This window comes from Convolutriloba macropyga, chromosome 2 (assembly GCF_964194025.1).
Source record: "Convolutriloba macropyga chromosome 2, txConMacr16.3, whole genome shotgun sequence".
NCBI lineage: Eukaryota > Metazoa > Xenacoelomorpha > Acoela > Convolutidae > Convolutriloba > Convolutriloba macropyga.
In genome coordinates, this window is record NC_134469.1 from 5,278,720 (window position 1) to 5,296,624 (window position 17,905).

At 32.8% G+C, this 17,905-nt stretch overlaps 1 protein-coding gene across 9 annotated transcripts in view; it reads right to left on the reverse strand.

The window, feature by feature from the left end:
• LOC142355909 (uncharacterized) overlaps nt 1-17,905 on the reverse strand; it is a 136,440-nt gene that overhangs the window by 31,861 nt on the left and 86,674 nt on the right. The window contains exon 1 of one of the 9 annotated variants that reach the window (XM_075407953.1): nt 1,926-2,145. The exons of 7 other annotated variants lie outside the window; for them this stretch is intronic. In XM_075407953.1, the coding sequence (XP_075264068.1) occupies nt 1,926-2,018 (93 nt within the window). In that variant the 5' untranslated portion in view covers nt 2,019-2,145. Of the gene's footprint in view, nt 1-1,125; nt 1,882-1,925; nt 2,146-17,905 lie in introns of those variants that run through there. One more of the 9 variants, XM_075407975.1, reaches the window with a different exon arrangement.

The window sequence follows — 17,905 nt, forward strand, 5'->3', positions numbered from 1 at the left end:
ATATGTGAAAATACTATGCTGGGACCAGGATTAAACCACAGGCGGCTTTTTGTTAACATTTGACCCACAGGTCCGCAACCAACAATCCTAAACCAGATCCAATAAGACGGTGTCTTGCTTTTTCACCCCCATTTATTTAACCCCCAATCATTTCAACCCGATTTTTTCATTCCTCTATCATTAAACCCCTCTATTATTTCACTCCTAATTAATGTTAATGAAACGTAGAAACGTAATGTCCATATTAACAAATATTAACTAGAAAAAAATAATTACAAAAGTAAAATGGCTCTGATAACGTAAATTACATTACAAACGCCAATTAACCCAGTTTAAAAATTACAATGACTTTTACTAACACCTTTTAAACGATGAATGAAATTATCAACAGACTGGTTATTACCTCTGTTGATAAAAACTGACAAAAACTATACCTCTTTTGATTGGTCCTTGACAAAAACTATACCTCTTTTGATTGGTCCTTAATCTTTTTGCAAGAATATTTTAAGGTAATCATTTGCCTTGTAAGATCTTGCAAGATAACCGTCCGGTCTCTACTGGAGTAGTAATTTCATTTTCAGCATAGCTTACGAAGGAGTTTGAAATTTGCTTTGAAAGCTTTAAAAAACAATGACCACCCCAGAATGTTTGCAGCTAATATAGATTTTCTAAAATTTTACCACAAATAATTTTGGAACAAGAACACCGCAATAAGAATTTTTTGAAGCTGGTGACAGTGAAGTCATAGTGACTGTAAATGTGGCCAACTGAAATCTACTAACGCCGAACCAGATATGGCAGAAATTAAGGTTATATGACAAAAGGACAACACCCAACTAACTGACCAAATTCCTATGAACGATCAGTAGTTTCGCAGATAGATCTAGAATTTGTTTCTGAAATTTTGTCAGTCGGGATTCATCTTTTAATACATTATTTAATACACTATTTTAATTCTACCAGCCTACAAATTTTGTGCAGAAAAGCAAAAGTTTTATCACAAAAAAAACTGGTACCATTAGAAAAAATAGCAGTAAACGGTAATTTATAAGTGATTTTTTTTGCATTTTAAACCATTTAATGTATAAATATTTCCTATTTGATAATATTGATGTTGGAACTCACCAAATGTTCGACTGGACATATTGGACGGCTTTCTCTCCCTCTCTATCGATTTAATTTTCAACCACAATCCAAAATGGTACGAAGAATTTGTCAAAAATAACAAGAATGAGTAAACACTAAATATATTATTTGTCACGCCTATTTTTCACAATATTGTTCAGGTCCTAAGCGTGTGTTGGTTTTTTGTCACGGATCAATTTTACTTAATACTCGAGCCGGATTTTCTAAATGGAACGCCGCGCTCGAATTCGAATAATAAAAATAAATAAAAACGAAAGACACACAGTAGTGGTAATGTATTGTGGTGTAGATAAAATTAATAAATTATGGTTTTTATGTTACAAAATATGAAACATATCTTAATCTGCACGCAAAAAAGCTTCAGAACAAAGAATTAAAAATAAATATTATTTTCCTCTCATTTTTTCCCACTATTTTACCATACTCCCTTTTTCCTCCGAAGCCAAAAGGGAGTGTTTTTGAGGAAAACCAGGAAAAGGACTGATTTTGTTTATTTTCTACAGAGAACAGCTGAAGTCGATGAATCATAGATCAAAAAACAACAAAAAGCTGCCTTTTGTCTTTAAATTATGTTTATCTCTTTAAGATCTGATTGTTTATTTTTCTCAAGTGCTTATTTTTTGTTTGTCTGGCAATTTTGTGCATTGTTGTTGTTCCTGGCTACAATGATGTTGTTGTTGTTTTGTTCAAAAAGGAAGCAGCGCACAGAGCCGGGGAGTGAGAGTGAGATGGGGGGGGGGGGGTGTCTGATTAAATGATTAAAAGACAAAGGTACATACCATTATGCTGACAAAAAGCTGTTCTTTGTCTTCTTGCGAAAGTTTCATCTTGCACACTTCTTCAAAAATACTGTTTTCCATTTTGAGTAACATAAGGAATAATTTCGAAATAAAACTTTTTGAAAAATTTAAAATCAAGCAAAAAATGTTCAGCGTTGATAATATCAACGCATAAGCGATTAATTACAAACTTTGGTCAAACAATATAAAAAATCAGGCATTAAAAATATTCAATAAATTTCGGAAAAAAATTTTAGCACAAATTTTGTGATAACGTAAATTTTCGAGGTTTGATGAAAATAGACAATAAATTTGAATATAGTCAACAAAAACTCAAAATTTCCATCACTTTTAGTGGAAAATATATCAGCCAATCAGAATTGAGCACAGAAAAACAGTGTGAATAAAGTGTTGACTTTTTTCAGTCCGTGAAATGAGGTATGGATAAATTGGACAAGGGTATGGAAAATGAAATAGAAGCAGCTACAAGTTGAAAAGTAAGTAAAAATTTTAATCAGAACTGCTGAAAATAAATTTATATCTACTTTACGTACACATATGAACTTACGATTACATTTATATACTTTATGTTGTTACAATTAAAACACGCAACTATCATTTTTTGAAAAAATGCTTTCAAATATTCAAATATTTTTTCAAAGCGCTGATTAAACGGCCAAAAGAATGTAATTTTTATGATCTCTTTAAACACAAATCAACTAATGTTTAATGATTAGTTATAACTTATAACTACTGACGTGATTACGAACTGACGGCGTTAAAGTCAAAAATTTACATTGCCAAAATTTTGACTGACTTATAAAACATCAATTCATTTAATGCGCTTAAACTTTGCTTCAAATTAAATTCGATTCATTTTCTATTTTAAAAATTCAAATAAGTTGCAAGCTAATTAAGAAAATTGAAATAATTTTCCTTTTTGTAAGAGCCTAATAGCTTTTCAGCTCAAGAGTGAAAATTTTGAGTTTGAAGAATCGACAAGATGTTTCAAGACTCCTTTCATTTGATAATAATTCAATTGTAGCTCCAGATTTATCGCGCATAAAAATTCTTCAAGGTTTTGTTATCATTCGTTTTTGCGAAAATGGAATTTAAAATATTTTGTTATCAGTTGAAAAAAATATAAAATGTTCTTTAATGTAAACACCGCCTCCTTTGATAGCAAAGTGATTGTAATTTCTTTCAAAAATAAACAACAATTCTTTGATCAATATTGTTTACAGTTGTTTATTTTGTATGTTTTCAAAACCAATTCAAAGAAGATCAACGTTTAGGAAATGTTAATAGAACAACAAGATTCAAATTATTCAGGATTTAAGGAAATTGTTGTTTTTGTGGACCCTTGTTTTACAAGACACTTCAATCCATTCATTTTCCATGTTTTCTTAGGATGAAAGACTAATACAAAAGGAAAAATTATGGAAAAATTTGCTTTAAAGCCAAAGGAAATACATCTTTTAGTTCCATCATCAAAACACTTTCTAATCTGAAGTGAATGAAAATCTGTCAAAAATTAAACAACTTTGTGAATTGAAATTTGCCAACATGTATATAACTTATTTGATTGCCACTGACTCGTAAAAATAAGTTATGAAAATTTAAAAAATAATACCAAATAAACGAAACTGTGCACGGAACGGAGAGTTATGAAATCCCATGTCCGATTGATACCAGTAAACACTAGAAAAGAGAAGACTTAAAAATATGAAGAAACCTGAGAACTATCAAACCGGAAATTCCTAATGCTTCGAAAAAAAACTGAGCAGCACAATGTCAATATTTTGTAGCCTATAACTGGTATTTACTATAGTAGTAAACCCGCTCTTTGTATTCAAGCTCGTTTGTAGGTAAATAACAGAAAAATTGCTAGGCTTAGTGGTTACAGCTTGGTACGCAAACTAAAAGTTTCAAATATTCAAGCGGAGTTTCGAATCTCGGATAAAACGAACCGTGTAGCCGGAAGTTTAACTGCCCATAATGTTTTTCATGGTGTACATTTCACTCAAAAATCAAGACTAATCAGTGTAAATTGGCAGATGAACGGAGTACTGTCAATCTACAAAAACACACCTTCTTATTTTAAATGATTCAGAGCTCATTTACTCCGTTATGGGTTCACTTCGTACATCTCAATTTTGCTTTAGAAGTGTTAAGGGGGAAAGAGAGCAAATGAACTTTTCATTGTTATAAACGTTTATCGTTAAAAAATTCTAGCAAATTGAAACAAATATTAATCAGCTTTATTGAGCGTCGTATTCAATTTTGATCTCAAGATATTGCATAGAGTCAATTAATGAAACAAGATTAAAGATTTAACGAAATCAAACAAAAATACACTCAGCGTCATAAAAAAAATTGAAAAAAAAAACATTTTCTTACATCATACACTGAGTTTGGATTTCATTCCATGCCTTCAAAAATTATAGAAGTATTTCGAAAAATGCAAAAATAACATGAAAAATTTGAGAAAAGTTTCTGCTTGTAAATCGATAATTAGACAAATCGCACAAAAATGAACCAGGATTTAAAAAGGTCACATTAATTTTACTTCTTAAGAAATTAACCAACATAAATATTACAGCCCGCGAAATGAAATTACTAAAAATTTATATAAATTTCAAACTTGACATTGAACTGAAATGATGTCCCAGCTTTGGGTATTTGATTATCGGATTAACTTTCCTGGTTTTTGCATAACCGTTAGTGGAAAAAATTTTTGGACTGGAAAATTTTGAAGAAACACCATTGATGTATTAATACGATTAGCCAAAAAAGAGTAGCGAATTAGAGTTACTCACAGTAATGAATTCCTATCAATTGTTACATATTGCAGTCATAGAAAATTTTTTTAACGAGCTTTGTTTTCCACGGAAAATGATTTGCCAACAAAAACTTCCGATTGTTCCTAAACATTATCTCAACATTGGCATAGCGTAATCGCAGTTCAAAAATCACACTGTTGAAGAGAGACACTATTGAAAGAAGAAGATTTCCGATATAAATTAATGAAATTCATGTAATTATAAGCTCAATGGAAAATTTCTTTGAAGTTTCGCTGAACTTCACCGTTTTCATAACCCATTTGGCAAAATATGCAAGACTAAAAACAAATCAAGTACATAAATATCAATGGGCAAAATATAAGTTCTTGGTTGTTATTTTGTCAATAAAGAACAAATATCAATACGTTTGTTAATAACTGCGTCATTTTTTTTAACCTTGTTGTGTCTGAATTCGTTAGCTTGACATGTCTCGGCTCATGAGCTTGATACGTTTTGTTTCTCATATTATTGTTGTTTAAGTTCAGTTCTAATATTTCTTTTGCCAAAAATTAAAATACAGCAGACTTTTTAACGCTATTTAACACTCCGTTTTTGATTCGTTTAAAAAGACAACAACTAGAACAGATGCTTAAGATCTGGATCTGTCAAGCAACGCCTCCAAAAATTTTGGCGAAAAAAATCGAACCTTAGCATGCATAATGTGAGCTCCGAGACTCAAGCCATTGAACAAATATTTGAATACAGTTATATCTCTTAAACTTTAATACATTTAACTTTCTTCCACTTTAAGTACTAAAACATTTTATGACAGATTTCACTGACATTTGTAGGAATTTGTCTTAAAAATGAGAAAAAAACAAAAGCGGCACAATTGCAAATCAAAGTAATAAACTTTTTAAAACAAATTTGTCCTTGCAAATTATTTCACACAGTTTAACTGTTCAAACGAGCTTTTTTATTTGAAAATGAAGTCAGCAGATTAAGAATTCAAATCGTGCCTATTGACAAAATGAATAAAGCGCCCCCCGCGCGACCCTGGGGCTAAAATGTAGCTGTTGTTGTTGTTGTGTTGTTTTGTTGTTACTGTTATTCTTCAAACAGCTAATTTGCGTTTTTGATATTGGCTAAGAGGGAAAATTCCAACTGAAACTGAAAAACACTCTCCGTTTTAAATTTATTTAACCAAACGTTTCTTCTTTTTTTCTTCTTTCTCATTTCTTCTTTCTTTGAACTTCTGAAGGCACGACCAAAGGTGTTAACAAAAAATTCCGCTGCTTCAAATAACCGAATGATCACAAAACCGAATTCATTTTTTACACTAGCTATTGTAAGGGTTTTGTTTTCGATTCGATAGAACACAATAATCTGTAATTTATAGTCACATTTTTTGCATATATGTCATCGTTTATTTCTATTAATTACAATTAAATTTGCCCCATTTTATTGCCCTGTTTAAGTCATCATAGTGCCTAAACGCGAATAAAAAAATTGTTAAATTCTTCTAAGGCAAAAAGAAATAGAACCCAATGCTTTAAGAAAAAAAACAACTAAAACAAAATTCTTCGCCAAGTTTCATGTTTGTTTTCCTAATCTAGTTAACAATATTTTTCAAATACTGTGTTATAGCCTACCATAATTTTGGTTTTTTAAAACAAATATCGTACACATGTATCCCATTTCAAATAAAGAAATCATATGAGCTAAAGATAAATTTTCTGGTTAATTATTTGTGAGAAAAAATTTCGTCCGATTAACAATTCGGCTGTCTGGTTCACTACAGACCGAAGATAACAATTAACATGAAGAGAAAACGCAGCGAAGCGCACCTCTCGCGGAACATTTCAATGGATATTAAATTTTTCCCAAAATTTTTCAGCACTCTTAAATGACCGCCTTTGTTTGAAGTCAACATTTTTACTCTCACTTAAAGCCGGTTTTAGCAAAATAAATTGCTCAAAATGTAAATTGAATGTCCATTAGGAAGACTATGCTTCACTGTCGAGACAGGTTGGGTGCGGGAGGGGGGAGAGGGGTGCTGCTGTTAAGGTTAACATCGCTCGTTATGATACTAATGAACTCTGTTTCAGCTACTTCAAAAAACCTCAAGGATTAAAATGCTAAAATTTGAATGCTAATTTTGAATATCTATAACCAGGCCACATTCACAGCAAAAATCACTGTATAAAATAACTCAATTGAAACCATGTTTTCCAAAAAAACAAACCAGTAACAGAATCTTTACAGAATTCAGACCTATTCTATTTCGCCCCCAGCTTAGTTGGCATATAATTTTTACGACACCGCGCACGTGCTATTTTTATAGAGTAACTTATTATACAACAACAAATAAAATCTCTTGATCTCATCACTGCTATAAAAAACTATTCGAAAAATTTCTCATCCCTGTTATCAAGAAAAAGTCAACAAACAAAGATCGAACATTTATAAGAAATTTTCGACATTTCGTTAAGGACTTACATAATATTTATCTGGTCCAACTCTGCTTACTTAAACCTTCATGGCTTAGTATAGCTTTGAAACCTTTAACATTCGAAGTACCTCCTCATTCCTCACTTTTTGAAGTAAAACTGAAGATATTAAATCTCATTCTAGAAGCTTTAAAAAACATCTAAACTTTAAATCTAAACAAGCATCACAATCAAAGCAAATCAAATCAAAAAGAACCAAACCTAATTGCTCAAACGAAATTTAGAAACAAATTAGCGCTTCTCCAAAAAAATCACTAGCCAGTAAATTGCACAATAAGTTAAAAACAATAGAGATGGTACCGTCTATTATCAATCTAAACACAGCCCAAAAAATAAGAGACTTCTGCCAATACCATAAAAATTCTTACCTCGTCTGTAAAAATGAACTATCTACAATCATATTTCGTTTGTAACCTGGCTTAAGAGAAGTAAATCTCAGAGATCAAGATGCATCGCAACAGTTAGTTTTTAAAGTAATGCTCTCACGATGTTTGGGACTGGAAGTAGTTTTGGTCTCAAATTCTCCGGGGGCGCCCAACTTTTCATTTTTCAATGGTACAAAAGACTTGTTCTCTTACAGCAATTAATTTCGAGGGCTTCTACCTGGGCCTTATGCCGCCTATTTTGTAATTTTAGTTTTTCGAAGACACTTGGTTTTGCAAGCAAGCATAACTAAGATGGATTCCAGCAATCATAAAATTTTCTTTCCTCAAAAACCGTTTCTAAAGTAAAGGTGTTAAAAATGCCCCTATAATTGTTTTTAATAATTCCAGCTTTATACCAATTTTTTTCCAAATTGCTGATACTTGCTTTTCTTAATAATAATTCTCTGTTTGTACTATATCCGCTCCTTAAAGCTTGCTTCATGAATTTATGATCAATCACCTGGGCAATCTGAAATTCAAAGTTAATCGTTGTGTGTCCTTTCCATCTGCAAATGATGTTGTTTGCCGAAGTATTGTTTTATCAGTGTTAGTTGCCTGAAAATCTTCCTCTTCTTCAACATTGAGAGACTGTCAAAAAAACAATTAATTCAAGTCATAACGAACAGTCAGAATTTTGTAGTTGCTTCCAACGCATAAAATTAACATGTGAGCACATTACTTCAACAAGTTTCTTTTTAAAACAATAAAAACGTTGAACAGAACGGATAGAATAGCATACATTACTATACAAACGGATAGTTTTCGGGAATTATTGATAGATGAGAAACTTCACTGAAAAAATATCACGCTGAAAAAATTTTCAGATTAATTCAAATTTACGATTCTGTTTGAGCTTTAAGGGTAGCCAACTAAAGTATTTGTCTTCTGGCATCTCAATGATCCAGATTAATTTCAAAATGATAAAGATTTTATAAAAAATGGTGGCTGAACTACAAAAAAAAAACAGTTTTAAACTAATCTAAAGGGATAATTTTTCTACCTTTTCCTTTTGTTTTCCCATTTCACTTTTTACCTCTGTCAATTATCTGTACACTGGAGTCTTTACTACTTTTATCTATTCCCCACTCCGCTTCATACGTTAGCAGTTGTCCAAAAAGTTTTGAAAAATGTTACGAGTCGGTCAAAATAGTGAAAAAAACTTTCTGTTTAACAAAAATCCACATTGAGTGTGCAACAAAAGCAAACCTTCTCCATAAGGTGTTTTACGCTTAAAGATAGTCCACCAACACTTTTTGAAAAAAAAAATTCGTCGTTTTTCAACATACTATTCGACATTTAATTCGGCATTTTCCAAAATGACGTCGTTTTCCAATTAACTTCCAATTTTAAAAATTCGCAAAACAAGGTGAATTTGATTGAAGGTAAGAATATGTCGTGTCCCATAATTTACTGGGCACAGTTCATTGACAACCAAAATTTAGAAAAACAATGGATAATAACATTCATGTGAAATTGCATGTTACCATATTGGGCTTTTTTCTTGAATTTTTGCTTTTAATTCAACTGTACGACAATTTCGCTGATTTCGAAAACACTATCGATCAACTTTACTGTTTTAGCAAAAGTCATCACACCGTATTTAAACAAAAATTATTTCAATTTATTCAACTTTAGAAACACATATCGGCGTCTACAATTAAATGAACTAAGTCCAATTGGGTATTTTCAGCTACTCCTCATAAGGGAAGGTGGGTATAGTGGGTAGAGCATTGGGCTTTCTAAAAAAAGGGGCGGCGGCTGAGGGGTGGGACAACACAATGATTGAACAGCATCGTGCATGCAAAGTGTTGAGCGATGGCTCAATTAGCCGACAGATCAACAATCCAAAAAATTGATTTTATCCAGCCCAATCGTCCTCCAGGTTTTGGGTTACCAAAAAAAATAAACAAATAACTCTTTTTTTCGAAATAGGCACAAAAGCCACAAAAACATACAAAAACAACATATAACATACACACAATGAAAAAAAGTTCTTGCTAAATTTGAAAATTCCATTATAAATTAAAATTCTTTAGCTATAATAAAAGCTGTCAGCGCATGAAGAAAATAGTTCATAATCAAAATGGAACCCAACCCACAACCCCCCCCCCCAAAAAAAAAAAGGTAGAGCAACATAATGGTGGTGATAGCCTAACAGCCATAATTTTTGTAAGATTAACTTGTTCATATTTATTAAAGCCCTCATCGGCTAACTTTTTCCACCGCCAAGTGAACAGTACCACTTATTTCGTACAGTCATCGGGTTCATTTGGGTGTGGCACTTGGGCACATTTTTAGTGGGGCGGCGAAGTGGGGGGATAGGAGGGAATTAGATATATGGCTCTTATTTGGGGCACTATCAAACACAGTCGAGGCAGAGGGGTGGGGCAGAAAGTGATAGTGGGCGAGGCGACATAGCGATTGACACGTATTCTGTTCACCTTAAGCAGGCTGAGATACCTCTGCAGTAGTTGCATACGGCTGATATTACTTACACATATATTATGCTTATTTGCTGCGTAATTGTGTGTGCGAATTCCATCACGAGGAAAATGGGAAAAGTTGAAGGTATTATTCATCATAGCTTCAATTCATCAGGGTTCAAAAGGTATTATTCATCAGATAGCTGCAATTATGTAAATAAATCAACGTTCCAAAATGGATATTCTTGGTAGCCTTACTAACATCATTCATGGTTCCATATAAGAAAATGAAAAACTCTTATTGAGATCCTGAATGTTTACTCATTGCAAGAATCATTTGATGTCATCAAAGAAGCACGTAGCAATATTAGTAGTTCCATAAAAGAACTCATCGCAGCCATTCCACAAACTCAAATTCATTCCATGTGTTTAACCCGACCAACCCAGATTTTTGCTAGTGACTTTTTTTGGTGTTTTGCAATAGCAGTCTCGAATCGAAGAAGTATCTTAACTCGAAACGATTGAACGTTGAACCAGTAAACGTTCAGTACTCCAAAATCATTTCAAACAAATAAAATTCAAAATACTAGGAACAAATTCATTTAAAGCTGTGCGTGGCTCAGAATATTCCAAAATTCTTAGATTAAGGACTTAAGCTTAATTATTTTAAAAGTTGGAAAAACTTGCAGAAAGCTTAAAAATGCACAATTTTAATTATTAAAGCATCTTAATATTACCAAAAAATCATACAAGCTATGGAAATGCTAAATTTCTTGTCTTGTCATTCTTTTCTGAGAGTTGAATTTCAGGAAACATTCGAATGACCCCTCTATTACCAATAAATACATGAAAAAGAAACGTAATCTGCAAAACGCAACAAGTTAGCTTCTGAATCAAAGCTGAGGGAAAAACTCGAAAATTAAAAAAAAATCAAAAAGACGGGAAAATGAAGGCCAATAAACTTGTAATGATGAACTGAACAGAAATGGTATTTTCGGACTTATCTTCGTTCTCTTAAAAACCCATATAACATAGAAACTCGTCAAACTACAACAAACGATTGGATATATATATATATATATATATATATATATGTATATAAAAATACTGAGTTAGTACCTTAGAGTCAGAGATATTCAACTATCGGGTTCAGATAAGAAAAAAAATAAGCTTCATTATGGATAAACGAATATATATATATATATATATATATATATATATATATATATATATATAAGCAGTGGCATAGTTATCCAAAAAGCGTATTAAAATAATTGTTAGCTGTTGAATACAATAATTTAAGACAAAATAAAAACTTCTCAGCCTCGTCAATTATTATTTGGCCAAACAAAAACTTTTACATTTTGTCCAGGAATTAGTTTTTTTTTCATTTTATTGTTCCCCTAATCTTACAAAATATCAACTTTTTCAAAAAATCAATCACTTTTCTCAACTATTGTTTAGTTGTGACAACAAAATTGCATAATTCTCTGTTCAGCAGCAACAACAACAATTGAGTGGCAAAAATAACCGTAAGCAATGAGTTATTCATCCTTTTAAACCAAATGAAAGCCTACAAAAAAGAAACATTTTTGCTACAAAACATTGATACCATGCAGAAGTTTTCAAAAATTCCACAAAAAAAAAGAAACCAATTGGGAAAAAATAAAATGGCATAATTGAAATGTCCATCAAAATTTAGAAGATGCTGTTTCGGTCTTAAAAAACAAAAAAAAAACGAAATTCCTCAAGCTGTTAATACATTGAAAAATTAGACAGCCCACTTGTTCTGCTTATATTTAAAAACATTATACTCCAGGGGTAAAAAGTAGAAAAAAAAGTGAAGATACTTAAAGCATTGAAGTTTAGAAAAAAATCAAATTAAATAAAGAGTTTTCAAGTTTGTCAAATTTCTGGAAAAAAATTAAAAAGTCATCTCAATTCCTCGAAAGTAATTACAACCAGCTCTTCAAAGACAGTGGACATAATAATCAAAAATTCGAGACGATGAAGTTGATAAATGATAATTCAGTCTCTCCAAATCTCAAAATTTTCTATTGAAACCTTCATTTACCAAAGTGGCGGTGTTTAATAGTGTTGTGATAGCAATTTTAACTCAATTGTAAAACTATAGAGCAAGTTTCAAAAAAAGAAATTCAGCCTGAAAAAATTCAGACTACACTTCAGGAGTTAAGTTTTAAAGTGCTAGACAGACTAGCCTCATGGAAAAAAATTTCACAAAAATTATTCCTAAATGGCGCGATAAGCTTTCGACGGTTTAGCATTTTGTTTCTCAAGATTTCAACTTCTCAACCTAAAAGCAATCATTTTAGTACGACAAACTGTTGATGGAATGTTGTAAAAACTTCCAAAAGTAACTATTTGTTTCGGAATCGAGTTCTAGAGACCCAGTTCGAAAATGATACAATATATTTTGATCCGTGATGCTTGCAAACGATTCCTAAGCAGTTCAGCAATCACCAAGTACAAAAAATAACTTTATGCCTCAGATGTGAGATCATAAACTTGCAACATAAAAACTAGATAAAAATCTGTTTAAATTATTCTTCATAAATGCTAATGATAACACTTATTAACTCTTTCTTAAAACGTTCAAAGCAAGAAAAGAAATGTTGCAAATTTTTGCAACCTACATAGATCATGCCATCAATTTCGTGGAGATAAAGTTAAACCCTGCAGAAAACTCTATTTTATCCCTATTTGATCAACCAAAATATGGGGTGATTCGAATGGTTGATTTTTGCTCATTCGGTGCCTAGCAGCTATGGAGTGGGACTAAATTACAAGAAAAATTGAACAGCTGAAAAGTAAATATTATAGATTTTAATCAAGCAGTCACCTTTTCGTTACCTTTGATTCAAACAATAAAAACCACCTTTTTAAAACTACAACCCAGCGTAATATTCTTATAGAGACGTCATTACGTAATAGTTACATATCTGCATCAGACAGTTATGTAACTTTACTGACTAAGACTGCTATCATGTCCCTGGTTATTGATTGAGGTCAGCTGCTGTACTAGACCCACAGGAAGCAGATAATATCAATGTTAAGGGAACAGGGAAAAATGGGAGGGGAAAAGACTCGATTTTATTAGAGGGGTCAGTAGAAGTATTAGTTGACCATTAGAAATACATACCTGGATAGTAATAAAATTGCAGATTACATAGATTAGCTGATTATGATTTATTTTAGCGATAGAGAATTCACTAACTAACGTGTTTTCTTCTGTATTGATCGGTGAAATTTGACATTAAAAAATTTATTCCGAAACAGTGAAAAGTATGCTTCGGGTTGCGATAAAAATTAGTTCCAATAATTCAAACTAAAATGATTTTTACCAATAAAATCTGGAGAAAAAATAATATTTTTACAATAAATAATAGGTAAAAAAAGTATTAAGATAGAAAACGAAAAGTCTTGGAATGTAGTACAAAACAACCCCGTCTTATTGAATGTTTCACAAAAAATTTTTCATTGAATAAAATTATTTTAAAAAATTATAATTCTCCGTCGTTCTCTTCAAAATTTAGAAACCAATAAAAATTTTGAAAAATAACATTCTTAAAATAAATGAAAGGCAAAAATATACTTTCAAAAGAATCATAAAAGCATTAATTGGAATGTAGCACAAAATTACCGCAATTCAATTATAAAGAATGACTCCCAAAAAAAATTTCGTACAAAAATTATCATGAAGAATTTTTCGTCAATTTTTCTTCAATGTACATTTTCTTCAACTTTCTCTTACACTTTCCTCTTCTAAATATAAAATTGAAAAAAAAAACAATTATTTTCCGTTTCTAAAATTTTAGGCTTGATTAGGACTTCGTCTAAATGCTAACAGAACAAACTGCGCTAATTCATACCAAGAATGTTTCCCCAAATGGACAATTGAAACCCCAATCAGGTATAAACAATCATCGCCACTGATCAAAGACGCGGCCCGGTTTTCCCTCCTACCTGGGCAAGGCAAGGCCTAGAAAAAACAATCATCAGTCAATTATAACGGGTCAGGGGGCGGTGATGAGTAGAAACAGGCACAATTCAATTACATATGACTTTGAACCTGTTATAATTAAGTTTGTTTTGCAACAAATAACAATCAGCAATCTCCATTGAGACGGCAAAGTGAACAATAGAAGGAATCTAGTGTTATTTTTACCTTCCATTATCCCCCCACCCCCCAAGAAACGCCAGTTTTCAAATATCTGAACTATGACCTTTTCCAACCATTACCAAACTTTAATAGAAGTTTGCAAAGTTAGCTGTACTTTGATTGTTGATTTATAGCGATCATTATTCACTTTTTGAGTTATATAAATATAAAAACTCTTTCAGTCAATCTTCGAAAAAAGACTGAAAATGAAGGACCACGCCCAAATTTTCTTGACTGCAAGCCAACTTATTGGAATACTCGCAAGCTACCTATAGCCAATAGCTCAACATCCCAACATCCACATCAACCCCCCCCCCCTCCCCCCCACCCCCACCCCCACCCCACCCCATCACCCCAATTCGATTTCGGTGGTTTAATTTGTGCCCCTTCTGGTGCTAATTTGTGACCCCAGGGAAGGCAAAAAGGCAGGGCGAAGGGATGAAGTTTTCCATCGGAAATATATCCAATTACCACACCCAGTTGGCAAACAGTTTGCCATTTGTCTCCGATTAGAGTCACGCCCCGCACAGAATTAATTATGCATAAGATTTCCAACTGATCATTTTATACCTTCTTATACTACCTACCCCGCCAAAATATTTTCATCCTCGTTAACCGCTTTCAGCCATAAAACCGCCAAAATAATACCACAATACCAATTTGTGAAACTGAAAAGGCCGATTGAGAAATAGCAGTTTGCTCTCTAAATTATTCATAAAGTTTTCAAAATTGACAAAAAGATTATGAGAAATAAAAGGAGAGAAAATCACAACAGTAAGCTATGCCGGATTAACTTTTATTATTTAATGCGGTAACTTTTGTGATTTTTATGACAAATTTTGACTCATTAAAGTTCTTTACTCTTTATTCGTTCACCCCATTTTAGAACTTAACTTTTAACCATAAACTTTTTTAGAAAATAATATTAAATACTTTGATAGAAATCACAATTCATTACAATTCAGGGGCAATTAAAATAACAATAAGAAGGCCGATCTTTTATCTCTATACTCAAATTTCTTAAAGAAAAGGTCATCTTGAATATTTTGAATTTAATGCAAATAGCTGTTTGAAGTATATTTTTGAAAAAAAGAGAAAAATGTAAATTTGATTAAATTTTTGGAGAAAAATCGGCAACTTTAATTTCGGATAGCAGATACAGATTAAGCGTATTGTACAGACTCGTGTCAAGATGTGAATAAAAAAGTGACACGTGTGAACACCTAAGTGTGACTGGTGTAAAGGCAGGTCGTTTGAAGTTAAACACGATAAAAGCGTGGATGAATTGTGATCAAAAAGAGCAACAAAAGGTGATCAGATCTAAGTTCAAAGAGTTCACTCGCAACTTGTCAAAGCCTGCCAATCATTTGATGTACATCTCTTGGCTGTTGTTAATTACTTTTCACGCTCAGCCAACACTTCTAAGAGTTCGGGCTGGAATTTCGAGCTTTTAAGTGGCGGGAAACTTAATCAGCTGAATCACGCCTTCCTTATGAACAGCAGTTGTTTCTTGAAAAGAACAGCAAAATTAGCCAACAAAATGTACACATTTCATTAACTTTTGAATGCATCTGTTGGCTTTAAAGAGGTCAAACTGAACTTAATAGAACAGACGATATTGAAAACTCGGCGCCATAATGTAAACAGATTAGTCTTGGCGATATCTTTGATTTTTCTGACATGCTCTACTCAAAGTTAGAGCCAGACAAACGCAGTTTCATCAATGTCGCAGCCATAGTTATTATAACCATAAATGGGCAAACAGATCGGTTCATGGCCACCTGAAACTATTTTGATTAAAATGTCGAATAGCATAAAAATTGTAGCAAACGTAGGCAAAAGTTTCCAAACACCGCGTCCTTGCTTCGAGAAAAAAAGAAGAAAATCATTGTGCCGATGTATTCAAACCTCCAAGTTAAGTTCAACAATTTTCGTTCTTCTCGATACGTCCTTCAAAGAAACTAATAGAAATTTTGACTCTTTGTTGCTGAAGATATTGTTATTTCAACGCACACGACATTAAAAACATTAAAAAACTGTGGCAAATCAGATAAGCTCCTAGCTAGGTTTTTCGGTAACAGCCTTTCCCTTAACACTTCAAAATTCAAAAACATGACGTTTGAAATAAAAAGCAACCTCAAAAAACACACAAAAAATAATTTTTAATTCTTCAGGGCATCGAAAAAGTAAAGCCGTTCAAAATATTTTTGTCTCCACATCGATGACCAACTGAAATTAAAGGATCAAGACTCGCTCTTCCAGTTTTGTTCTGATTTCAATCGATTGCGTTTTACCTACTAGGTCCCAAATGATCAGAACTTTAAAAACTTGCGTGAAATCAGTTGTTCAGTACGGCAACATAATCTACCGATGCAAGTTTCTTAAAACCCATTAACGCTCCAATCGAGAAGTATAATTTGGAAAAAAATTTTCGAAATAATAATGATAAAATAAATAATAATAATAACAGTAGTAGTAATAATAATATCAAAGGCTTTAGGAAAATCCAACCGGGTTAATCTCCCGACAAAGTGAGTTGTTCAGTCAGTTATCAAAGTCCGTTATCAAAAATAAGTTTCTTCAAGCCTACAGTTTGAATGTCCACATATCAGTCTCCAAGTGCACATATCGTTTTTTCTATATTTCAACTCGAAGTACTTCCTGTATAACCAGAGTAATTTCTGCTTATGCTCTTGATCCAGTAGTATGTCACGTCTGAAGAGTTTATTGCAGGTGTTAGTCAAATAACATGCTCGAAACCAAATATCAGAATTGCATTTCGTCAGGCGAAAACTAGTAGATATAAAGTTTCGTTTCAATGTACTTCTGGTTGCGCCCGATTGTGAAATACTGACAAACATTCGCCAGTCCGTCTCTACTTTCCCAGTCAAGATTTTCGCAAACAGTAGGATGACATGCAGTTCCTGGTAGGGTGACATCGGAAGGATTTCTAGTTTCAGTAGACTGTCTTTGTAACTCAATCTTTCCCCGCTCAAAATCCAGCGAGCGGGCTTTCTTTGCACATTTTCAAGTAACGTGAGATCACTATTGCTGGGGCGCCAGAGAGCGCTATCGTAGCTGATTACCGGGACAACGTAGCTTTTTAAAGCATGCTTCTCTTTGCTCACACTTGTATTGGAATTGTTTCTCTGAATATTGTAAAGAGCTATCAAGGCCTTACACGTTCACTGTCTAGCATGCGAAGACCAGGTAAGAGTTCGTGACACCATCAAGCCCAGGTCTTCCACTTGACTTGATATAGATAGTTTATTTCCAGATACAATGATGTCATGAAAACCTTTTATGGGCAGAAGTAAACTCTTTTTGACGTTGACAGATCTTGATTTCAATTGCAATTGTAACGGAGTTTGTCCCAATTGCTTTGAAATCATCTACATAACCAAAACTCAGTGGCATAACACATTCCAGGTCATTTACAAAAGCAAGGATGAAAAGAGGGACCAAGAGAGAAGCTTGGGGAACTCTACTGTAAACTTGAAGAGAAATAGACAAGAAATTCTCAATCTTGACGCGTTGTTGTCTTCCAGTGATATAGCTTTCTATGAGCTTCAGGCATGCTCCCTGAACGCCGAACTTCTGGAACTTGTCTTGAAGTAGACTGTGATTTACTTTGTCGAAGGCTTTTTGGAAGTCAACAG